At 39.3% G+C, this 26504-nt stretch overlaps 1 protein-coding gene across 1 annotated transcript in view; it reads right to left on the bottom strand.

Annotated features, from left to right (window-relative positions):
• Positions 1-9430: 9430 nt before the first annotated feature.
• LOC107110245 (cytoplasmic polyadenylation element-binding protein 3-like) overlaps positions 9431-26504 on the bottom strand; it is a 97203-nt gene continuing 80129 nt past the window's right edge. Inside the window, 4 exon segments of the mRNA XM_015410996.1 lie at positions 9431-11643; positions 15107-15288; positions 18636-18750; positions 22467-22585. Coding sequence (XP_015266482.1) covers positions 11416-11643; positions 15107-15288; positions 18636-18750; positions 22467-22585 — 644 coding nt within the window. The 3' untranslated portion in view covers positions 9431-11415.

The following is a 26504-nucleotide window of genomic DNA, read 5'->3' as shown; positions in this document are numbered from 1 at the left end:
TCTTTGCAGATGCAATCTCACATGACATACTAAACTCACCAAAACACACACAAAAAAAACTGGTGGAAAAAACCAAGCTTGTGTTATACCATATCAGCATTCTAAACACATGAAGCTGCTTTATACGGAATCAGACCATTGTGCCATCAAGGTCGGTCAGCACTGGTTCAATCTGCATTGGTATTTCCCATTGCTGTGCCTTCAATTTCACATCATCTCACAAATTCCCGTCTACACTGCATGCCGCCGTCGCCTTCCTATTGCATTGACTCAGCATTGGTTGTCTGCATCATTTTAATGCCCCGTAGTGGCCACTCCGAGGTCATAATGGCGTCCCACTGCGTTATCTGGATCTCGTTTAAAGCCGTTCCAATTGCTCCTCCATGCCCTTGAGTTACTATGAGCAAAAAGCAGACAACTGGAACCTAATTCTCCCCCCCCCCTCAGTCATCTGTGTGTTTAAAAGCAGCCAGGGAACATTTCTGCAATCATATTTCTTTTGCTGGTGGGTTAGAAGCACGCACGCCCACTTTTCAGGCCCCCCTGCCCCCCACCAGGTCACCCCCTTTACTTTCTGCAGGAGAGTCGTAGGTGCCATTTCCTACCCGCAGTGTAGTGCCCCACTGGCGCCCTGGGAGGCCTCCCCCCTCATGCATGCTCTCCCTCCTGCGCCCCCGCAGTTACCATGGTGAGGACTGATGCAGACAGCTAGCCTTTATTCCGCGCCAGAATGGGAGGGAAAGGGGAACAGAGTACAACAGCGCCGCAGCAGACTGAAATTGTTTTACACAGGAGATGCAGATTCAGCCGGAGTCTACTCTGACTGGCAGCAGCTCTCCAGGGTCCTAAGCAGAGGTCTGTCACACCTCCGACTGTCTGAGCCTTTTAGCTGGAGGTACCAGAGACAGAACCTGGATCCTTCAGTGTGCAAAGTGGATGCTTTATCACTGAGCCACAGCTGCTCCCCAAATAGATTATTCTACTACATTTTTAATGCTGCCCTTCCTACAAGGTATACATATTTCTTTCCTCCTCTAAGTAATCCTCATCACAAGCTTGTAAGGTAAGTTAGGCAGAGAGAGACTGGACCAAGCTGCATAGAACTTCCCCTGACCTAGTCAGACTGGAGACCCCATGCCACATCGGCTCTCGAAGTTCAGTGTTTTATCAACATTATGGAGGCCAGTCACAATATAGTTAGTTGTGCTCTTCTTCTGCTTCAGTTCCCTCCCTAAGAGTATTTCATATGTACTAGAATGGAAGAAAAATTCAAGGCAGCCGTTTGCAGAGTGTCTTTTGGAAAACAACACATCCTTTTTAGACCTTAGGTGGGAACAATCACTATGTTGTTCTCTGTCTGAGAGCAACAGTTTCTTCTGTGAATCTATGTAGGCAAGAGCCAACCTAAGAGGAAAGCTCTTCACAAGGTTTCCTTCAATGGCAGATTAAGGATTTGGGGCTATAGCTTTCACAATTGCTACCTAATTTGGAGCCAAGTAGGATTCAAACATACTTAAAGATACCAAAGGTGTACTTAAACAGAAGTATCGTAACAGAAATGCAATGTAGGCCAAGCAAAAGGGATATAATATGCATTAAAATAAATCTTTACTTTTCACCATCACTCACTATACCTGATTCTGCTGGTCTTTGACTGTAATAAATGAAACTGAACACTATCATTTACCCTGTCGTCTTTAATGGCGCCTGCTATCAAGAAGTGTGAACTGATGAATTGTGAAGAACATTTTTCCAGTTCATCTAGTGTCTTTCAAATAATGCTTTTTAAAACATTTTAGACTATTTGTTTGCGGTGATGGACAGATGGTCACTAGAACTTTTTGGATTAATCAGTAGAGGCTCACCACGGAGAGCACCCAAACACATGGCTGAATTCCAACCAACATCATATTGACCTGCTCAGGGTACTACTACGTAAAAGGACCATCTGCAACTGCTCCTTCAAATATGTAAACCATTTTTATACAGGGCACCCTGTTATGTTTGCATATGCTAGCAAAGAGCTAGGTATATTTGTAGTACTGGCAGTAAAACACAGTACTAAGGCCATTCCAAGGGAACCTGGCTGCATTCACTTAGAAGCAGCATACAATAGCCACTAATTTATCCCAATTGTATAACCGCCAACTGTTCCCCAGTGAAGTACATTTAAAAGACTGCCAGAAAGTGGAGATGTTTTTCTTTTTAAAGGACAAGTTATTGCATCACTGGTAGAGAATCATTCTGTTCAGCCTTTATGCTGTTTGCTAGCCCATTGCTGACAGAGCAGGATTGACAATGACTGCATGCTGTTTCATTTCCCCCTGGCAGGTTGCCACAAATGCTGTTACAGATCTGAGGCTGTTCTCGAAAAAGGGCTCAGCTAAATTTAACATCTCGCCATCAAAATTTACAGGCAGTTTGATCCTCACAGGCTGCGTTCGCTGCAGAACCACAGAACAGAATTAAATATTGCTGCAGCTAAAGTGGAATTGCAAAGCACGCCAAGGGAGAGAAAAGCCTCCATGGGTGCTGGTCCTGTCAGTAGATCCATCTGAGCTACCTGCAGATGGAATTGCAGAATCATTTCAGTTTGGCCAGATCCTGCAGAACAGCAGCTCCGTACGGTAACAGTTTACAAAACAGCAAAAGAGACCACTCACCTATCATCATAACTAGATTGGCCAAATGCATTCAGACAAAAAACTGGTGCCAGTCAGGAAGAACAAATATCAAAGAGGAGAAATGGGAATGATTCACGTAAAACTTGGCACCAGCCTTTTAGAATTCTATGAGAATTTTGACATATATGGAAAAAAGAGGTGAACCAGTGGATCTCTGCTTGTGGACTTTCACAAGACCTTTAACACTCTCTCACCAAAGGCTCCAAAATACACTTAGCAGTGTTGGGATAAAATAATAGGTAGTGTTCTTTCAGGAATGAATCACTGGTTAAAGCACAGGAAGCAGACGTTCAGCTTTCACAAGGATCACTGTACTGGAACTAGGGCTGTTTATGTGGTCTGGAGTAAGGGCTGAAGAGTGCAGTAGCTCTGTTTGTGGGCGATCCTACATTTTTCAGGATGGTGAAATACCAAAGAGGGGACCTCCCCCCTCGGAACAGCACTGGGCACTATATGGCGTAGGGTTGCCAGCCTCCAGGTGGGAGATGGATATCCCCTGGAATCACACTTGATCTCTGGGCTCCTCATATCCATTACTTATTACTTATATAAACCATTTATTCCATTTCTCCTGAAGAAAATGGCTGCTTTGGAAGGTAGACTTTATGGCACTATGCCCTATTGAGGTTCCTCTCCTCCCTAAAGCCCACCCTCCAGTCTCAAATCTCCAGGTATTTCCCAACCTGGAGCTGGCAACCCTAATGTGGAGATCTGCATGGAACATGGGAAAATCAGGAAGAATCACATCCCCATCCCATCCACTGTCAGAAATGTCTTTCAGATTATAGAAAACAGCCACTGAATACAAGCCAGTGACCTTTATCCTACTGTGCAGGTTCAAGGAACTATACTTAAATATTTGTCAGAGGAGCCCACTTGTGCCTCAGACTGAAGCCCCTCTTCCATTTTGCTCCCAGAGTTGCTCCTGAGGTTCTGTGGAGTCCCAGGAACAAAACGGGGAGCGCTCAGTAGACTGCAGAACCAGGGAGAAGTCCTGCTCTATGCAGCCTGAATATGGTTTGCTGCACCCCAGTGTCTCTCACAGTACCAAAACTTGGGGTTATTTGGCAGTGTTTATTGGCAGTGCTCAGGGAAGACAAAATGTTTACAGCTTCATGGAATGTGTGACAAACTGTTGAATCCAGTGCCACAATCTGTAGTTGATTGCGAAGGTGATAAGAAAGGAAGTGCTGTGTCATAAATATCCAAGGAAGGCATAAGAGAGAGGTGGACCCATCCCCAGCAAGTGCCAAAGACAAATCTAGACTTTCAAGAGATCAGGAATAACTACTAAAAGTTCTCCTCTGTTGAGAAGAGGGGTGAATATTCAATAGAAAATGAGTGGCTATTATCTTTGGCTTCCAAGTTTCCTAGAAGCATCCGGTTGGCCATTGTCAGTAGTAGAATGCTGGAAGATGGGCCCTCAATATAATCCAGCAAAGCAATTCTTATGATCATATCACCACATACATTCAGCCCAGGGATGAAAATATACATTTGTAGAACAGCTGCAAAATGGCAGAGATGGGACATAGTTTAAAGTACTAATGCAGTGAGTAGGTGGGAATATTTAACCCTTCCACCATCCTCAAATTTCCTACTGCAAACCACTTCATCCCCAGCAAGGGGATGGAGAAAACCAACAGTGTAAGGTTAAGCACCCCCCAATAAACATATTTGCTTGAAAGCATATTCCTCCCTCCTATTACACTGCAGGTGTCTAGAGAAAACCCAAGTTTCAAAACCTCAAACTTTGCAAAAACTTGTACTTGTCCTAATGTGTATGTCACTACTCCCACACCACTTGGTAGGAGCACATGAATAGTCCTGTGTGGAAACCTCACCGTGAGGGGTTCATAATGTGTGGTACTACTTATTCCATGAATGCCCAGGATCATGGGACATCTCTATACCAGCACCACGAGGCTGCCATCAGCTAATGATGTACAATACCCAGCTGGTGAGCAGTGATGTAGGTCACAGCCACAAAGCGAAAGCACTCCGGTATAACAGCCTCTTACAAGGACATTCATGACAGATGGGCCTAATTCAAAAGTTTTATCAATACCTAAAACTATGTACTATGGTTGAAACAGTTGCTACCAAGATCCTGATAATAAAACCTTCTTCCATAGGCCTCTTTTATATTGAAGATGAAGAATAAAAAGTATCAAAGCTGATGATGTGTCTTTTGGTTGGTCCTAAGAGAACACACTACATGACTTTTCCTTTTGGGTTGTGCTGTGGACCAATGTGGATACCCATAACCTCTTTCCAAACTCCCTAATTTTGCTGAGTTTATAAATTTCCTATTTGGTAATGATAGCTTGATGGAAGGAAATGTGGGAGACCCACTGAAGGCCAACAACAGTTTTTGGGAAATAGCTGGTTTACAGGTAAGATAACGCATGGCACACAGAAAGCTACTATTCATTGAGCAGAGCTCTTTCTAACTTCGTAATTGTTCTTGGTGGGGTATGAAAGATTGTTACAGCTATTCACCATTAAAACTCCAACACAGGTGGCGCACTAGACTTCACAATAAACAACTGATTTGTTGGAACTCTGTAACCTACTGAAGAACCATTTATGCTTAACTTTTCCGTTCCAAACCATTAAGACGACTTCTTGAGGGAAAGTAGTCTGGAGAAACTCAGCTGAGCAGCAGGATTAAACTTTCTAGGGGCATGGGGGCTAGGGACACGGTGCCCACTTCCTGGGCTGGCAAACCAACCGAGGCTGATGATAGGCACCAATAGTGGCTGTCACTACTTTGTACTTTATAACTAGTTCCCAACAAGTGGGTTGGGGGGGGGATCACCACCAGCAGTTGGGCTGTCAGTGACACCTGTTTCCCACCCAAGCTGCACCAAGACCTGAAGAATATGTAATCAGTAAAGTTGTGGCCTGATCCCCCTCCCCCGCTGGCGTGTCTGTGTTATCCTTCCCCTCCTGGCTGGTCTCCACTCTTGGTGCAAGTTTACTTTTATGTAAATATAGCTACTTCTGACATTAGAGAAGTTGCTTTTCGAGACAACTGACTGAACAACTCCATACCAAAGTAAAATGGAAAACCCTTGTGGGGAGGGTGGGATAGAAAAATAAATATGAACACCAAGTTTTTCAAATGTGTTACGTGGAGGGAGATTCATAGAATTTCTTTTAATGTTTGGATTCCGGTCAGTGCTCCTCCCATCTTTTCTTTCAAATATGCAAAGGATGACAAATGTCAGTACTTCATACAACTAGATTTAATAAGTTATTACAGAAAAAATTAAGTCCAAACTACAAAGTTGAAGCAGTTGTAAGCAATAGCAGCATTGAGCTCCATGTTTAGTCACAGTACTGCAGTTCCATACAAAGCATTAGTTCAAGCCAAAAAAAGGTAAAAGCCTTTAGGGTTACTAGCAAAACCAGTCTAAGAGAACATGTAGTAAAAGATATGGAACATTTAAAATTAGTTAGCTGAAAAAACAAGTACAGAGATCTTAGCTGTGAACACTCTAAAAGTTATGTCCATTATTTCGACAGCAAAATTACAAATACCTAATACTTTATATCCCAACATAACTACATCCAGAAAAAAAAGCAGAAATGATTATCCCGTATTAGCACCCTGGATACCTATTTGTTGCTAAACGTTATCATTACGTAAATTTAAAATGTGCAGAATGACATAACATAGCTCCTGATTTGTTACCCATTTGGGCTATAGAGCAAATCACCAGCATGAATATAAAATACTCTGTGGTAAGACGAAACACTACAACAGCAGAGATTCAGAAGAAAAGATTTCTGGTTAAAAAAAAGGTTAAGCCAACATCATACAAACTGGTGTAAAAAGCAACTACATACAAGCCAGGTTTAACAAAAAGACGTTTTTATTTTATTTTATTTTTTACAAATCTGTGACTAATCTTTCACTCATACCTTGTAAGTAGAGATGTCACAATACTGAAATATTAAGATGGGTTAGTTCCCCAGTAAAGCACTATTTTATGTACTAATGAATAGAATGAAATCAGCAAAGTTAATTTGCTAACTGCATATTTGTAATACATTTTTTTTAGCAACTGCCTTCCCTAGAAGGCAAGTGTGTAGGCAGAAATCTAAGCACACACTGTACCACTTTGCAGGAATTCCAAAAGCTTCTCCTTCACTTCTATTAAATGTTTACAATGTGTGTACATCCCAACCAGTTGTACCTAAGTGGAGTCTAAATTTTACTGTTTGATTTTGCCTGTACATTACTTACAAAGAGGACACAATGGGCCAACTCTAGACATTTCCAGAAGAGGTTGATAAATTGCCCCCCGGAAGTCAGTTTAAGACTAGACCTAAACTGACAATGGATGCATCTAGAGAAGGCCATTGTATATATGTTTATGTAACACCAGTTTGGTTTTTTAGGATCTTATGGGATAGATAACAGTATCTCTAGATTCGGCACATGAATTCTGCCAGGAAACAGCAAGGAGAGGGGGGGAAGATAAACTAAGGCAATGGACTACATAAAGTGATGCAGTGTTTTGATAGCAGCAAGGGGGTGATGCACCTGCAATGAAAAACGCTAACACAAAGGGAGAAATATACAAGAAGCTTGCAAAAAGTGCTCTGATACAGTAATAAGAGTTGCTACGCATGCATTATTTAGCACTAACTATGCAGTAAACTACACTGTATTGTAATTGCACTGTAAAATTATGCAGATACTATACAACTTCCTCCATTTGTTCTGGGTTACCACTTAAAGAAGTGCATGGAAATGCGGCATGAAGGGATGCGTTAAATAAACAGTGTCGTGATAGATCGCACTGAAGCAACTTGGGAGAGATTTTTAAGAGAGGCTTGTAAAGCACAGTTAAGCGGGGAGAGAATTGACCAAGCATTAATGCTGTGTAGTCTCCCTTTATTCTTTTGGCAACTGCACCCCGCTGTCCAGCAGTAGTGCTGAGTGTGCCTGATGGGGGGGAGGGAGCCGCAAGTATAATGCTGAACAGGCAGGGTCATAACCCTGCTCTTTCTATAGATTGGAGTTCATTTCAACAGCAATAGTGTTTATCAGCACTGGTGTTGTATAAATCTAGACAGAGAACCGGTACTGTGACATCCCTATTATCTTCCTAAATCATTTTGATAAAGGAAAAAGGCTTTTCAAAAATATCACATCATTTTCCTGCTTCATTCTGTAATTTTATTGCCCAATTATTCATTACAGTTGTTCCAATCTTTTACATATCCAGCCATTTTCACACCATTGTAAACCACATCAGCGAGTTAATACATAAAGCTTTGCATTTCAAAAAACTAGACACTTTAGTAACAATATTACAAAGGTTTTTTTAGCTTCAAAAATAACTGAAAATGAAAAAATAAACTTTTAAAGAATTAGCATCATAAAATTAATTTATTCCAAGTAAAAATACAAAATAATATTAATGACATTGACCAGATATGAAAGTCTCTCCCAGAAACAACTATATTAATGGTTGAGAAAGCACTCCTTAAAGAAAATCTGAAATAAAAATGAAAAATATGTCAATGTTTAAATTTCTCTTAGCAAAAAATCTTTCTAAAAATAACAATGAAAATTTGTCTCAGTACAAAGGCTACATTACTATTGAAAAAATACCAGCATGAAGAAAAGGTACATATTTGACAGTAGAAAAATGATCTTAGTGAATCACAATGTCTAAAGTTTGCAATGAAAATAAATCTGCAATAAAGATTTATGCCTTTTTTCTTTTCTTTTTTTTCTTTTTTTATACAAACAGTACAAACAGTATTGCACATAACAACAAATAGTCGAGGTTAAGTTGCCTTCAAAAAAAATCGACTAGTTCAAGTCTCGCATCAAGAGAAGGCCACAAGAGGACCTGTTGTACCCAGGGGCTTCTTAGTCAAGTTGCAGTTCAGAACACCTTAGTTTAAAAAATAACTTCTTTTCTTGAAGGACCCTCTTATAATAATATAACATATTAACAACTTAGGGGGCACATTCATTTACAAAACAAAAAGGGACCATGTTATAATTTAATAAACTAAAAAATTATCTTTAAAAAAATACAAACAGAAGAACTCTCACAATTCTGGTCAGTCGTGCATAATTGCTTGATTATAAATATACAAATTAAGGGGAAAATATTCACCTTTCTATTCACAACTTCCAGCACCAAATGGAGATTTTAATTTACACCTTTCCTTTATGACAACCTGGTTGTATTAATTTTAATCTTATTATGTATATAACTTCCAGGATCTCTCTCTCTCTTTTCCCCTCCTTTCTTTTCCAGGGTATGTTTGTACATGAAAGAGGGGAATTTCTTCAAAAATGTATACTTGTTTCACATAATTAGGTAGACTTCTGTAGGTTAGCTATGATCTTCAATATTACAGTTATAAAGCTCTAACTTCTTCATTTTCAAAAACGCAAATAAGCATGAAAAAAATAAAGTTACCCATCTGTTAAATCATTTTCTCGCAGAATTAAATTAATATATATTTTTCTGAATAAACTTACTTAGAAAATATTTTCTTTCCTATATTTCAAAATTGAGGTATTGCAAAAGATCATGTCAGTCAGAAAGCATGCCTTTTCTTTTAAAAAAGAATAATCTGCCAACTATTGAAAACTGTCTAGATACAAAAAGTAGTGCATAACAAATCTTGTATCGATGAAAAAAAAAAACCCAAACAGAAGAAAGACACCTGGGCTGGAAAAAGCAATATCACAAAAGTGCCCAGAAGAAAACATGAAAGGGATAAGAATGATTTTTTTTAAACCAGTAAAAAACTATTTTTTTTAACACAGAAAGTTCCTTTCAGAGCCAATAATTGCAACTAAACATGAAAAGAAAACTTACAGAGTTAGACATTAACAAGGCCATCACAACACACAAAACCCAGAACATTTAAATCTACTATGCGGTGTCAATATCCAGTCCCCAGAACTGCAAAAACAGGGGAGAACAAAAGAGAAAACCCAGAAAAATAGTGTACACATTCTCACATTCCCATAGTTAGCACACTAATGTGTGTTTATGTGTTAGTCTTGCAGCCCCAGAGTACATGCTAAAAAAATGTCCACCGTTATATAGTAGATCTCAATTGTATTCAAGCTTCACAGGATACATCCAGGGTTCAAGAAATTAACGTCACACCCGAAAGGAGACATCTCACAAGTTAACTCTTTAGGCAGACATTTCTTTAGCACCACTTTTCCCCTTCACCTTTCATAGTTTCATGCCTAGTTTATCAGCTTACTATCTAAGTTGGTAGTGTACATATGTTGTTATGAGCTCTTTGGTTTTCCAGAGGAGGGCTGCAACTACGTACATGGTGCAAGCGTTTTATGTGAGAGATTGAAACGAAGAGCTCAACCTGTCCTTTGTCTGTATAAGCATGGTTATCTTTTGGTGAACCGTCAGAAGTGTGTGAATGTTAGACACAGAGGCTTAAACAGTTAAAGTTTGATCACAGTACTAGACATAATCACTTTACTATACAAAATAAATTGCACAATATATAACAGAGCACCGCAAAGTACTTCGTCTATCATTCACGAATTCATTGTAAGGATATTCTACATCTAGTTTTTAAAAAGATTTGTTGTAATATAGGTTGTACTGCAATGGGTTGATCCTAATTTCAGAAGCATTTACATTTGCTGAGGCATGCCTTCCTCCAGTCAGTAATCTATGTGTGCCGTATACGTAAGCACGTGTGTGTGTTTTTCTTTTCCTTAATTTCTTTTGCCAAGTACTTTTGTAGCCTATATAGATTCTTAATTGGTGCATTGTGGGCAGATTTTTATATCAGACATAATATTAAAAAATTTTATTGCATGCAGCAACCTGATTAAGTAAACATGCAGTCAAAACTATTGACCTTCCTTGGAAGCTTTCTGAATGCTATAATGATCTCCTTTCAGCAGTCATCACTCTTTTTAAATCACGTAATCATCTTTTCAAATCGATACCCTAAGCTTGAATAGAGTATTGTGGTATTAGTAATACCATCTTAATAGCAGCAAAAGCTATTGCAGCATACATTTACATAACACTAAAAGACCTAACCAAATAGGAAACCCTCAGCAAAAACAAAAAAAAAGGGGGTGGGAGTGGGGAAAATGTGATCCAGCTTATGAGGTATCATCCTTACCAGTCAAAATGGAGAGCGACAAAATACCTTTTAGGGTTATTCCTACTCTAAGTGACCCAAACTAATGATTGCTGAATATCCATTTGAAGTTTTTGCTACATCTGCCACCTACTTGTGAGTGTTACCTTTGGTAAATCATCTGCTAGGGGCAAGTCTACGTTTCTGAAAATAAGTGCATGCTCCAGTTTCAAAATAAAATTAATTACAATTTTAAAAAATCTTCATCGCATACACATCAACCCAGTGGAGGCCGATGAGAATGGCAGTCTACTTATTGTCACGTGTGACAAGTCTTGTGTAAGAAATTAAGGTACCAAGCAGATGTTTGTGTGAATCAAAGTGCAAAATCAGTACAGTTACACTCTGCTAGGCTTGTATTATACTGGACAAGGAGTTCAGTAATGTGACTGTAAATAATAATAATAATAATAATCATAATAAAAGACCCATCTCTTCATTATAGTCAAGGATGAATGCACAGATTTCCAGAACACCAAAGCCCTGAGGCAGCACTCTGTCTTCCTTCAATTTCATCGGCTCCAGTACTTGCTGCTGGGTTTGGGCCTGGGCTTCAGCTCCAACGGAACGGAACGTGGCGTGGCCGATCTCCTCCCTCCTTCACAAGTGGTTTGTGGAACTCTCGTCCAGCACGAGAGTGAATGCTTGCCCAGCAGTATTCACAGTAATACTGCAAGCAGGTAACATTGGCACAGAAGAACGGAGCAAATTTCCCACCACAGCGAGTGCCCTGGCATTCATCACACATCTGATCATCAAGCACATATGGCTTCACTTCCACCTATAAAAGGAAAGAGGGGGGAAGGGGGGTACAAAATTAACACAGGAAATGACAGACAATTGTGTGAATTGTCTCAGAGTTTCTACATCTGGAGAGACCCATATATTGTATAACCATGACAGAAGCTTTAAGGCAGAGATGGACAACCTCCTATCACTAGCACCCTTGTGTTGTATGGAAATGGCAGTTTTGGCTGGTACGGCCTGTCCTGCTATGGTGCTGCAGATGCCCAGAAAACTGTATCTACCAAAAAGTGTTATGGAGCCACTAATGCTGAAAAGGGTTGGCCAGCTCTGCTTTAGAGATCTCAGTAGGCAAACGGAGGTGGTGAAGGAGAGATACAGTTATTGTAAGGTAAACATTAATATGCCATTGTTGCCAGGCAATTAGGGAACAGGAGTTTATTAAGTAGGCCATAGCTGACCAATTTCTAGATGAGCGATCCTTCCCCTCCTGCTTCCAGCTGCCAATAATGAGGCCACCAGAGGGAGGGCAGGAAGCAGCCAGGCATCACTCCACTGTGCCAGTAGCCAGCTCAGCTTAGCACCAACTTCCCCGAGGAACACTTGCTTGAAATTTTAATTGTAATTTATGCCTGGGAACCATTTCGGAATTTAACTGTGGCTGGAGAATTAAATTAAAACATAGTCACATTTCCTGTGTCAGGAGAGGGATATTTGGGGAGAACTACACCCAAAATGGGGGGGAGGGAGTATTGGGAGCAGTTGAAATGTTAATCAGCACACAGTCACCAACTTTCCTACAAATTTGAGTTTGGGTCATAAGAGTTAACGATGAACCTTCTTTGCATGAAGACCGATGTTATTCGGGCAATTTCCAGATCTGATTATTTTATTTTTGGAAAAAAGATGGCTATATTTTAAGATCACAACTATTACAACATTTCATATTTGGGATCTCTTATATAAGGATCAGGAGCTGTGGTGGCTCATGTGGTTAAGACGCTGAACTTCAGGCTGTGGAAGGTCAGTAGTTCAGCAGTTCGAGACCCAGGTGTGCCGCATGACGGAGTGAGCTCCCGTCTCTAGTTCCAGCTCCTGCCAACCTAGCAGTTCGAAAGCAAGAAATTGCAAGTAGATAAATAGGTACCACTTCAGTGAGAAGGTAACAGTGTAACGTGCACCATGGTGTTTAGTCATGCTGGCCACATGACCACGGAAACGTCTTCGGACAGCGCTGGCTCTTCGGCTTTGAAACGGAGATGAGCACCGCAACCCTAGACTCGGATTCGACTGGCTTTCGAGCAAGGGAACCTTTACCTTTACCTTTATATAAGGATCAAGTTAACTTCTGCGAGATAATAACAGTGAGCTAAATTTGGAGTTGCAAGTTTACTAAACTTCCTGGCAATTTAAAAGAGCATTTTAATGCGAGGTGAATTTGGCACCACTCTAACACTTTGTTAGAAAGCAAAAATAAGAAGCAGATCATATTTCTGGTACTGTCCCATGTTTCCTTCTCAAAAACTAGAGGTTATTTTCAAAATAGGTAGACAGGGATTCAGCATCAAAGTAACAATATTCTGAGCTTGGTTTTGGAGGCAAAACAGCAGCATGACTGAACAATAATTGTTCCAGGTATAAAATTAATTACTTTAAAAGTGTTGTTTTCTACACTTGTATGCCATGCTTAAAAAGGTGTTAAAATTTTAGGAACATGATCCTAATCATGGTTATGAATGTCAATATCCCACTGATTTCAACGGGAAAGTTAAGCACATATTTTAGTACCTTACACTGAAATCAATGGGACATAGGTTATAACTTCTAAGACCACTAGTGTGAGTTTTAGCTGTGGTGAAACCACAAGGAGAATCTACTGTACACAAAAAGTTGTTCTATGTTCTCTAGAATGTTGGAGGAAAAACCTATGAGTACAGCCTGGGCATAGTGCTTTCCTCGATAGAGAAAAATGCATTTTAAACATTATATATAAAATATTCAATATGCATGAAAATGTTTCTGAGCTTTGGATCATAGCTAAGATGTCCCACTTTATGCAACTTACCCATGCACACATGTAACTCTTCCCCACCAGTCCCATTCAGAGCCTACATTATGAGAAGAAATCTCAAACCACTTTTAGCTTTGACATGTGCTTGCAAGGATAAACAAATGAATCGGAATATATTATACGTATTTGAATACGATATCTCCCTGGTTACCTGATGTTAAAACCCCATTCTTTTCAGAGATCAAATAGGACACTTGCACAGGAAACTCTGAATTGTCATTACACTGATACTAAAATAGTAATTACAAATAGACTTTTATCCAGGTCATGAACAGAAACTCTTTTCTTCTTCACATAAAATGCAAGTATTTTGGTTTGAGTAGCAAGTATAAAGTCAAAATTCTAAGTGTTTTGACATGCCATGTCTACTAAACTAGTATTCTTTCTATTTATATAGTTTAGTACAAGACTTTTTTTTAAGCAAAGCAAGAAGGTTCTGTTCACTTGCAGAGGAAAAATAATGCCACTGGGATATTCAGTTAGAACAAACAGAGCAATAAGTAATGTTGTTTGTCCGGAGTTCTGCATTCTCAATTTACTTTGGAAATGAGTAATTTGTATGATAATAAGGATGAGTAGATACAAAAACCCCCTGCAATTCCCATTCAAGTCATTCTAAACAAATGTTTTGATGTGGGGAGAATTAAAATTGTGAAAAGGAAAAGGAACCACTGTTTTGACTTCGCATACCTTTGAATCTTTTCTGTTCCCTTCAGCACAGGAAAATCTTTGCTCAGCTACCTCTGCCTAGTTTAACTTTTCATTATTGCCTAATAGGTTCTGTTCAAAATGTGTTCAATTAAAGGGAAGTTTCCCAGTGAAGAGTGTCAAGGAAATTCTACTAGATATTCACCTTCAAACACAACTTTTATTTTAGCACATTTTTATATTTCCCATATTTGAGATTTTTAAAAACTTTCTAAATTTCAAAATCTAACTCTCACTGTGTTTTGGTTGTTAAGCTAATCAGATCTATAAATAAATACATTTTTTATAAGCAAATACACTGATTACATGTGTACTGAGGGACTACACATGCAATACCCCAAGGGAACAAATAATGCCATTTTGGGTTGGGAAAATAGCATTTGGAGTAGAAGGCTGAAACCCCTTCTCACTGCTTGCTGTGATACCAAAGGGCTACATGCTTGGGAAACAAGTTCCCTCATACCTGATGTGTGACTGTGAGAGTCCAAGTCAGGAGAAACCAGATATTTCTCATTAAAAATCATCACATATTTTGCCCAAATTAAGAGCTTTCAGATAGTAGGTGTTAGGCAAATACCTCAGTCTGAGAGCACTTGTCACAGGACTAAACGCTGGGCTAGATGACCCAATACTCTGACCTGGTATATAGCATCTCCATATGATCAAATACTGTCACACATATATAAGCAGAGACTCGTTCATTGTGCGATGTTATACTTACCCGTTTATCAATGTCGTTGTGTTGGAGTTGGACAAAGCGTGCACTAATAGCAGCAATATAGCTTTGCTGATTGGAGAAAGCCACTCTACCAGCACCTTTCGGGTACTTCAGCTCAGGGTCTGTATCAATGCCAGCATAGCAGACTCCTCCATACAAACGATCCATAATCATTGCTAGTTCAACTGTAAGGTAACATTATAATACTATATATTCATTTATTCACTACAGAAGCTCTTATACACTGTATGCAAATATAAGAAGGACAACATTATTGAGAGTTATAACATGCAAAAAATCCCTTAGAATAGAACCGTGAATAATAGACTGTATGCTAAAAAAATTCGAATCAATAACTATCAACCAAGGAAAAGAGAACACAGGAAAAAATGGAGAAAGTGCTTACCAGCTATATTTCTAGGACTATTAACTGATAAATCTTACAAATCCACTGTTCAACTGATTTTCACCAATTCATTAAAATGCATTACAGTTATCTCAACACAGATGGCTCATCAAGGATTATTTAATGAAGATAATTCTTGGGGCTTATTGAAAATAAGGATTCAAAGAAGCTATTATTCCGCATCTTAAATAACAGGAGTCGAATGATGAACCTAGATGGTGTTGAATGCTGACAGTTGATCAGATTAAAAACCAAAAGAAGTCCAATAGTCAGGTAGTACACTCCCCTGTTTTGTTAAACATTCTGCAGTGAGTCTGTGAAAATTCATTGTCTACTAATGAATTTACAAGCACAGGTGGTATGCAATTAAAAAAATGCAAAGTAATCAAATGAGAATGAATTATACACAGGCCAGAAATAATTCCTTCCTCTGGAGAATCTCTGAATTAAAGATGTGAAGGCCTGGAAAAAACTAGCAACATTTGGGGAGAAAAATTCTCTCTTCACTATGGATATGTTGTGGGTCTCTGAAAAATAATAATAAGGAAAGGAAAAAATCGGGGGAAGAGAGATCAAAACGTTGCGTGTGGAAATTTAAAACCTACAATGAATTATTGTTGTTACAGCTCTTGAAACTCAGAGGGAGGAGGGCTAAAGGAATCTTTTGTACATTTAAAGATGGAAGACATGTGGAAATGCTGATGCAGGAAAGCAAATTACTGATACATAGGGAAAAAATTAAATTATGTGAAAGGGTTTGAAATGTTTTGTTTATTGATGTTTATCCAGCTGGTAAATGACCTTTAAAATTTTCACTTCCCCCCCCCCTTTCTTTTTGGTTAAGAATCTGCAATAAATAAATAATAATAGAATGGGTGGTAGGTTGTGAGGTGTTATAGTAGTAGAGAATGAATGATTTGTAGAGAGGTGTGATTGGGTTTTAGATAAGTTGTAACAAGTTGTAGTTTATGTTTGTTTATAGGGGGAAGGTATATAAGTAAATAGTATAGTTTGGTGTAGTGGTTAAGTGCGTGGACTCTAATCTGGGAGAACCAGGTTTGATTCCCCACTCCTCCACTTGCACCTGGCTGGATGACCTTGGGCAAGCCGTAGTTCTGATAAGAGCTGTTCTTGAAAAAGAGCAGTTTCTGTCAAGAGTTCTCTCAGCCCCACCTACCTCACAGGGTGTCTGTTGTGGGGAGGGGAAGGGAAAAGGAGTTTGTAAGCCGCTCTGAGACACCTTCGGGTAGTGAAGGGCGGGGTATAAATCCAATCTCTTCTTCTTCTTCTTCTTCTTTGTTAATTCCTTTAATAATTTTGTTTAGAGGGACATTATGGGTTTAGAGAGAAATAAGTGTTGGTAAAGATAGATTAGGTGTGTAAGAGCAGAACCCCTTTATGTCTAAAGGCTTAATAGAGAACAACTGGATAGTATTGTAATTGTATGGTAATATTGAAAGATTCAAGACTCTAATGTTAAATGTGGAAGTAAGTAGCTAAATCCCAATAGAAGCATAATATCTCTCTTCCTTCTGTTTGATGGTGAAAGAATATCTTCTTTATATGTAATAATTAGTAAATATTTCAATGTTGAATATTATAAGAAGTTTGTCTGAAGAGAGTTAGAACTTATATAGGTATTGGAGTGAGAAAATTATAGGTTTTTGCTGGAGGAAAGAAATTTTCTTAGTGCCTAGCCTGGAGAGATATAATGTGGAATTGTGATCTGAAAAAGTAATTTTTTAGATTAATTTTGAATAAAAAAAATATCCAAATTATAATCAAAATTCAGAGTAGGTTTTGCTCAGTGGTGAATTGTTCTAGTGGCTAAGGTATAGGAAGAGTATAAATCTTGTTCAATTTTTGCTCTCTTATTGCTTGACTGCGTTACTGTAATGGAAAATACTTTTTGTGTGTCTGTGTAATTTTGTTGGTGTGTTTGTCTTAGTGAGGGTGTATATTACATTTAAAACCCAATATATGAAATATTTTTAAAAAATCAATAATAATAATAGTAATAGTAATAGTAATAGTAATAGTAATAATAATAATAATAATAATAATAATAATAATAATAATAATAATAATAATAATAATAATAATAATAATAATAATAATAATAATAATAATAATAAGAAGAAGAAGAAGAAGAAGAAGAAGAAGAAGAAGAAGAAGAAGAAGAAGAAGAAGAAGAAATTGGAGAGTGTGAAATGTTCTTAAAGATATAGGCTTGGATCCTATTATATCGTTGCCCTTGTGCTTCACTCCGGCCACTGTGGAGCATTCCTGGGCTACAGAGATTCCTTCCTCGGCTGCTATCATTTCTTCATGTGTGAAAAAACACTAATATTGTGCAAGCAGAAGTGGTAGCAGCATAGGAAGTGAGTTCCACAGCAGAGGAAAGCCTCAGAAGCAGCTGGAAAAAAGCAAGAGGGCAAAAATGTCATAGGATCCATGTCAATGTGTTACTCACACAGGTCACTTCAGGCAGGTTGTTTGCAATGGTTTGGATGCTACTGGGAAGCAACCCCACCCCCACCCCCACAGCATCAGGGTATGCACCTCCCAGGTTTTCCCTACCTTTCATGTGATCTTCTCCAGCAAAGGTGGGGTCAGACCCATGTTATAATAATATGACAGCTGCTGATTAGAAAAAAAGAAAAAGCCCCCAGTAATGCAAAGGGGAAATAGCTACTATGGGGGACTGTGGCTGTAAAAATGCAGGGAAGCCTGTCATGTGGAATCCCCATGTCCACTGTGCTATATCAGTAGTCATGGCAGCACTGGAAATACCACCCAAGCCAGTCACCCTCAGAATGTTTAGTATGAAGATCGATGGAATGGCCCTAGGAAGCCTGCCTACCTGATGTTAGAAAAATGCTGTGACCTGTGGCAATGTGCTCCTCTGATTAGGCCCTCTGCCCAGGCTCTTTTGGGCTTTAAAAATGGAAGAAACAAACACTGCAACTTGATGCAACATGTAATTTGAGCAGTGTTGCTACTTAAGGGGAAAAGATACACATAGAAAAGAGGTCTGATCAATGCAGAGCATTTCTGTAGAAAGGCTATTAAGAGTATTGAAATGCAAGAAAGCATCCACAAAACTATCTTCAGAGGTTCACTCACCAGCTCTGAGGGGTCGTGGAACTCCTCCAACAAAAATAGTTTTTCGGGGGTCTAAAGGTTGAGAACCATCCATTACAAAGTCACTGTCACTTAGGTTCCAAGGTCGAATTTGTACCTAAACAAACAAACAAACAAACCAGTTTTGAACTGATTTTTGAACAACAGAAAATTTTGAAATTTTCACATCTTTTTAAAACAAACCCTCAAACTACTGGTAGCTAATGCTATTACCAGTTAGGCTGCTCGTGCCAGTTTATCAAATACAACAGAAGTTTTGAAGCAGCACAGCAAGATGACCAAATGTACTGTCACCCTCCTGCCAGCCTCCACATGAGGCCAGTTGCTTTCACAACCAGGTTATCTTATATGAGGCAGTGATATTGGCAACTAGTAAAACATCTCAGTGGGCCAATCTGTTGTCTATTCAGATCCTAGGTCCAAGTAACCATGACATGTTAAACTTGCTGGGCAAACGAAATACTTGTCTAAGGAAGGAAGAGAAGTGGTTTGTCACTCCCTCACAAGAATGGCTAAACAGGAGAGTGAGATGTAAAACTGAGCATCTGTTTAAGATGCCCACAAATTCTTAGGGCTGATTTCGATGGTCCTGAGATCTACCTGAGCTACATGTCTATGTGATCTGCCTACAATCCAAATGTTCATAAACAGAGAACTACGGGAGTTCTTTCAGTGGTAAAGCACATGCTTTACATCCACAAGATCCCAAGTTCAAGCCCTGACATCTCCAATAGCAGGTGTCCAGACAGATTCTTCTCTGCCTTAGACCTAGAAAGCAGGTCCAGATTAAGACATGCCGTCGAGTTTAAGAGGTCCCCGTGGTATTATCCAAAAAAAAAAAGGTACTTGAGTAATTTTAGTAAATGTGGTTTGCATTGAGAGGCCCTTCACAATCTGAGGCCTTTAGCTGTAGTTTATCTAAGCATGGTCATAAATCCAGCTTTGCCCTGGAAAACTACTGTCAAAGGAGGGCAAGGTGACAAGACAGAGTTAGATAGACCATTGGCAGTTTCATACGTTCCTACATCGGTTAAGCAGTGATGCCTCTCTCATGTGTTCACCTACTGTGATTTGTAACTGATCAATCAGTTATGCAGAGGACAATCAGACTACATACAGATTATCTACAAACAGCGGCAAGTGATGATTTTCTTGAAGCAGAATGAGTTCTACTTCCTTCTCTCCCCCACCTGTCTCAACCAAATACGTGTACACATCCACACTGAATTCTGATTTCTTCTTCCCCCCTCTTAACACTCTTCAGTAGACTGCCTGCCTTTAAAAACACCTCTTTTTATCCCCTCTTGCAAGTTTTTGTTGTTGTTGTTCAGTCGCACAGTCGAGTCCGACTCTTCGCGACCCCATGGACCAGATCCCGCCAGGCCCTCCTGTCTTCCGCCGTCCTCTGAAGTTTGCCTGCTTACATTAGGTTCTGCATCTTATCTTCTTTCAAACTAAACTACACAATTTCTTAAGAGCTCAAAAAGTGATGCAGGGAGACGGTGGGAATGCAGTGTTGTGATGTCGCTAGCTCCTAGCCACTCAGATGGGTGGGCAGCTGCTTCTCTTGCAAACCAGCAAAACAGGCTTTTTCTCAGCTTGGTATTTCCACATAGCTTTGCATATTTGAGCAAAACAGGGTGAAGAAGTGCAGTCCCACGGTGGCTTAACGGCTCTACATCGGTACACAGACAAAAGGACTGTGCACAGCTCTTCCTACCGTCAGTCCTGAGATGCTCAGGAGAAAAGTGGGAACATAAATGAACTGCCATATGGTTTCAGAGGAAAGTGAACCAACAGGCATGTGCATTCTTGGGTAGAAATTAGACCAAAGCACTTTCCACAAACGAACTCTTGGCTTGCAGAAAATACAAAGGTTCAATTAATGCAGCAGCTTAGAGAGCTAACACCTTGCTTGCTGACATAACTTTGTAAATAAAAAAACAAAGGATTTATTATATCATCACTATATCTAATAGTAAAGGGCTGATTCACCTGTCCAGATAGCCCATTACAGACAGTGGGGCCAGCCCTGATCATCATGCACTGTTCTGAAAAACGAAGGAAGGCCTCATATTTGCAACAAAATGTCACTTCAAAAAAATGATAGATAAAGAATCATCTGAAGGTAACAACAGTGTCTGCACATGTACAAATTTTGGATTTCAAGCACCATTTTGGGTTGCCATAAAACACAAAGTGGTACGTGGAAACCAAGCAGCAGCCGCAACGGTAAGCAGGAAGAGAAGGGGAAAATGGAATTTCCCATCCCTCCCAGGTGTCCCACTTGTATTTATAAGAAATGGTATGTGTGATCTTAATACCCATATGGATATTCATTAATACGTATGTGGATTATTTAACATGTTAAGTGTTAACAGATGTCTATACTTGTCTTTTTCTGTTTGGCACACTAAGGCTGAACACCTAAACAAGACTACTTTTCAAATATCCTGTTTCTAGCCGCCAAGGTAATATAATATTTTATTTAGTGGGTCTAGAATGATATATTTTCTCACATAAATCTAGCATTACTATTTTATTTTTAATGCTCTATCTAAAAGCCCAAGGAGGACTTTGTTTCTGTTTTTTGAATAGCAGCTCCCCCATGTTCAATTTCCAGTAACAGTGATATGTCACAATATGAAATTCAAAGTTTTAAAACTCGGTCACTGTCACCTGACAACATAACATAAATATTCCATACATTTTCAAAACTCAAGAAAGGTGGGTAGATGTTGAAGGAGAAAGAATTAAGCCTTTTACTTAGGCTAAGAGGATTGCCTAAACAGAAAGCACTTACTCTGTCCACCTAAAGGAACCAGATGGCTGACATTTGGGACAAAATCTGTAGATGGTTTTCAACTAAGAAATCCACACAAAAGTCACTTTGATGACTCCTATAAATCACTTATCTATTCATATTCTGATATGGACACTAGGCCCTGATTCATATTTTTAAAAGACCGATACATGGACTGGTCTATGACTGCTGATTTGTGGTGAACACAGCGTTGAAACACCCACATATTAAGTGGGTGATGGTGTTCATGGGAGTCCCCCCCCCCCTTTAAGGGGAAAAAATTACATGAGGAAGTTCTCCTTGGAATTAGGCATCAGCTTCAAGCCTGGGCTAACAGCTTACTTCCTTCACTTGGATGCAGCCATAGGATATTTTTAAACAATCGAGGAAAGGAAAAAACCTGTTCAAGTATTCTGGTAAATAAAACTCTAATTTACACAACTAAAGAAATTAAGGTGCAAATCTTGTAAATATGTATTGCCTTATACCAAGAAATTCTATTTACTTTAGACAGGCACATTTTTCAGAGTATTGTTTACTGCTTTCCCCTGTAGTACTGTCATTCTGCTTAAAATCTAGTTAATTCACTATTCTGTTTATTATGTATGGAGCAATACAGGAAGTTGGCAACTGAAATTATTTTAAAACTCACAAAAGCAACTCGTATGCCAGTCCATAGATCTATTTGTGCTTGTATATGCATACATATAACTCTTGTACATGACAACATTCATTCATTTCAATTGAGGAATGAAATCCATGCATGCAAAGAATACATAAAGGCTAATTATATTAAAATGTATGAGACAGATGCCTGAAGCAGACAGTGTGCATGTATCTGGCACCTGGATCAGAACATTACTCCATTACAGAATGGCAAAGAACAACCAGCTTGAATATTAAATTGTTTTGACATTTACTGACAGCTAGTAGGGCTCCTATTGTCTTTATTTGCTACGGCAGTATATTTCTCCTAATCAAAGGAAAACACAGTATGTTGGTTTATTTACTGGTTTGTCTTTTATGGTGGGACTTGATACACATAGGTAAAGTTTCCCATCTTCTTCCAGACAGGCATCTATCAGAGCTTGCACAGAACTTTCTTCCTGGAACAGCAGAAAGGCATACCCTTGGGGGGGAAAAGACATTATTAAAGTTAGGTAAATACAAATTATGGGGAGAAAATACTCAACACATGTTATATTTAATACACATATACAGTAAAAATGCAAAGTATATAGAATGAATTTAGTAATATTAGAATATATGTTAGTGCATAAGTTGCTTTGAAGCATGAAAAGCATTATAGACATAGATCATAAACCACTTCAGCAAAAAAGAAATCCCAAGGAAATTTCTAACATTTCCCCACTGATCCTAAAATATTATTTGCATAAAGGGGCACCAACATAAATTCATAAACACAGATCTTGACCCTGCAGCAATAACCTGAGGGATTCCTATTATAGTTATGAGAAGCAACAGAGCAAAAACAATACAAAGCTGATGTGGTAGGCATGGCAGCTGGACATTAGCAGAAAACTGCTGACAAGGTCCCGGAGATGTGCTGGGAATACTCAATTCATAGCTCTGCTAAGCACTTTATATAGGTACAGTACATAGCCTTGTTTCAGCAATACAACGCTGGCCTCACCAGCATCCTTAGCATTAGTAAGCAAAGGCGGTACTAAAACATGCCATTTCTAGCACCACCTAAGCTGAAGAATCAGGCTAAAATTATATAAACACAATTCTGTCATCATCCCATGTCTCTCTGCTGCCTTATAAATACATCACTCTTGTATGGCCTTGATACAAGGATTATAATTGTAAATGCTGTATTATTAACTTCAAAGGGTTCAGCATTTTTTCAGCCTATTTGTTCTCACACAGGCACAGCAAAAGTGATACGCAATATGGGACACCTTTAACAGTTTTCCAGCATTTACAGGACTTCATTGCCGATGGGGCAAACCAAGGTTTGCTATCAGATGTGTACATCATGTCATCCAGCATTTCACAGATGAAAACAAGGACACGCATACAGAACTCTATTCTCATACCAAGGACCACTTTGCAAGCCCGCACTTCGATTTTACGTGGTGTTGAAGGCTCTTCACTATGTGCTTCAGGCTGTGTCTGTCTTTTCCTTTCTCAGTATCCCTGTTCCCCACTGATTATAGGTCTCCAAGACTGTGCCTGGCCACTGGCAGGAGCTTGGGGGCAGGGACATGTGTGCATGGAGACGCTGGTGTTGCATGCACCATTATGTAACTTCTAGGAAAAATCAGCATGATGTCATGTCACTCTAAGAATTGCTTGAAACTCTATGGTAAAACCATAGAGCTATGTGATATCACTTAGTAGAACAGCCTTTGCTCACAGAAGAAAACATTTGGATTCGTCATTTTGTACAAACTGGCCCAAAAAGATACCCAGAAAGACTAAGGAAAATAAAATGATTTTCTACTGGGGGATTTAAATACAGAGAAGGCAAACTGAGTTTAATACTTCAGGAATTTTTTTAACTCTGTAATAGCATCTCAGCAATAGAACAAGATTGCATAGAGGTACAATATTTGCTTCTTGAACAGGTACCATTCAGAAACATTTTAGTTATAGGATTTGCTGCCTTAGGATGGTTGCTGTATTTGATCAGGCTCTAGATATTCAGGCTAGATATATCAAAGTGACAGTTTAGGAAGGATACTAAAACTGTTCTTAAGCTTTAAAGTACTTTGGGGGTGGCTGTTTCCCCAATTTCAGTGCTGGAAGACTGATTTTGCTGAATGTGTTCTCTCCCTTTTTTAAATCTTCAGAAAAGGAACATAAAGACATTTAGGGCAACTATTTGGATTGTCACTACTAACATAAATGATCATTGCTCAGTCACATTTGGTAACCTTATAATTGTGTGCTTTTTAAGCCAAATACAATTGCACTTCTAAATCCAATGATGAAATGAAGAGTCAAAGAAGCAGATTTTTAAAATAAGAACCCAGCAGTACTTTTTTAAAAAAAATCTGCAGACTTTAAAATATTGCTGTGCTGTGACTGATTTTCCAAAAGACATCAAAGGCTTCAGAATTAAAGAAACTGCAAAACAGAGGAGACTTATCTTATTGTAGCTACTGCAGAAGAGTGATATTGCTTATTAGGCTGTGAAGTTGAATTTCTCTAGACAGACTAATTTTAATATAAGTGGCAATGCGCAGCAGTACCAACTGATTCATTTCATCAAGAAAATGTGCATAAACAATTTCAGATGAAGGAAGGAAACACTTTTACATCTCAGAGCTTGATTCCTACACAGTGCCCTTCTACCACAAAACCACAGGACCACATTCACTTAAAAGGCATTTCCTCTTTGTATTGCTATGGGGCGTCTTCGTATTCAAGCTTTACACTAAATACATTCATCGTTTTCATCTTGGAAGCGCAAATAATACAGAAGTGCAGGTTCTAAAGAACAAATAAAGTTAATCTAAAAAGGAGGAAAGGATATGAGCAGCCTGCCTGATTCTTGCTGAGAACAAAACAGAAGATACTCTGCCTTTTAATAACAGTATGTGCTGGGCAAATTCTGGTGTCTTACTGAACCTGTGGTATAAACACTAAAAGGATCCAGGAAAACATGGGAATGTATTAATGCCACTACATGTTTGCTCCATCTGACAAGGAAAAAAAAAAAGGATAAGTCTCCAAGCTGGCTATTTCTGACATATGCTATTGTATATTCAAATTCAGTTTTCGTTGCTAACCTTTTAGCGCATATTGATAAATAAATACAGGAACAATACCTACTTAATACTTAAGCAAGTACAAAGTCCCTGCCCCTTAACTAGGCTGCTGATCTGGAGAAGCTGAGAGAGGACAAGAAATAGATGGAGAATGGGGTTGCTGACATCCCAGATGGTGCCTGGAGTTCTCCTGGAATGACAGCTGATCTCCAGATGACACCGATCAGCTCCCCTGGAGGAAATGGCTGCTTCAGATGGTGGGGCTCTATGGCATAATACCCTGCTGAGGTCTTTCTCCTCCTCAAACCCTGCCCTTTCCAGGCCCCATTCCCAAATCTCCAGGGAGTTCCCTACCCAGAGCTGGCAACCCTAATAATGAAACTTTAATGGACTGCCTAGAGCCCATCGCACTCTCAGGCTGACAGCTCCTTAGCTATCATGGAGAACATGTGTCTCAGGGTAGGAGGGCATCTGGTGAAAGAGCAAGGAAGTGACCCCTTAGAAGGGATCCATTCCCAAGATGATAAATCAATATCCTCTTTTCCCAAGGATACCACTCTGGGGTTGGGGGTGCTCTTAGTAGTGGGCAGTTTGGATAAATGGGAACACATGATGCGTTTGTGATGGTAAGCTATTAAGTTCAGTATTTATACAATGGAAAGGTGCTTAAGAAGTCTAACGTGGCTACATTCGATTTCAACACAGGAAACTTGACTTACTGCCACAGGATATAATGATGGCCATTAGTTTAGATGGGTTTTATTAGCCCTGATGCCTAAATGAAACTCCAGGTTCAAAGGCATATATCTCAAAGCAAACTGCTGGGTGGAAGCAACTGGGGGAGGTTTTAGCCTGTGGACACCTTCCCTGTGGGCCTTCCAAGATGTCTGGTTAGCCACTAAGGGAAACAGGATGCTGGATTAGATAGACATTGGTCTGATCCACTATGGCTTTACTTATGCTCTCATAAGGTCAAATGAACAAGCAGCTAAACATACAAATTAGATTTTGATAAAATGAGTGTTATGGATAAGAAACCATTTAATCTTAGGAAGAACTTGAATTTATGGAGATGAACTAGTGTTAATGGAGACAGCCAGGCTGGGAAAATCCTGTCACCTCTCGATTGATATGTTTTCACATCCTGTGGGGAAAATCATGAATCCCTCTGATGTAAGATCTGGCCCCATTGGCTGGCATGACTAAACACCAAGGTGCACAGAACGCTGTTACCTTCCCACCTATTTCTCTACTTGCAATTTCTTGCTTTCGAACTGCTAGGTTGGCAGGAGCTGGAACTAGAGACGG

Source organism: Gekko japonicus, unplaced genomic scaffold (genome assembly GCF_001447785.1).
Source record: "Gekko japonicus isolate JY-2015 unplaced genomic scaffold, Gekko_japonicus_V1.1 scaffold335, whole genome shotgun sequence".
Lineage (NCBI taxonomy): Eukaryota > Metazoa > Chordata > Lepidosauria > Squamata > Gekkonidae > Gekko > Gekko japonicus.
This window is presented reverse-complemented; position numbering and strand designations above follow the sequence as displayed.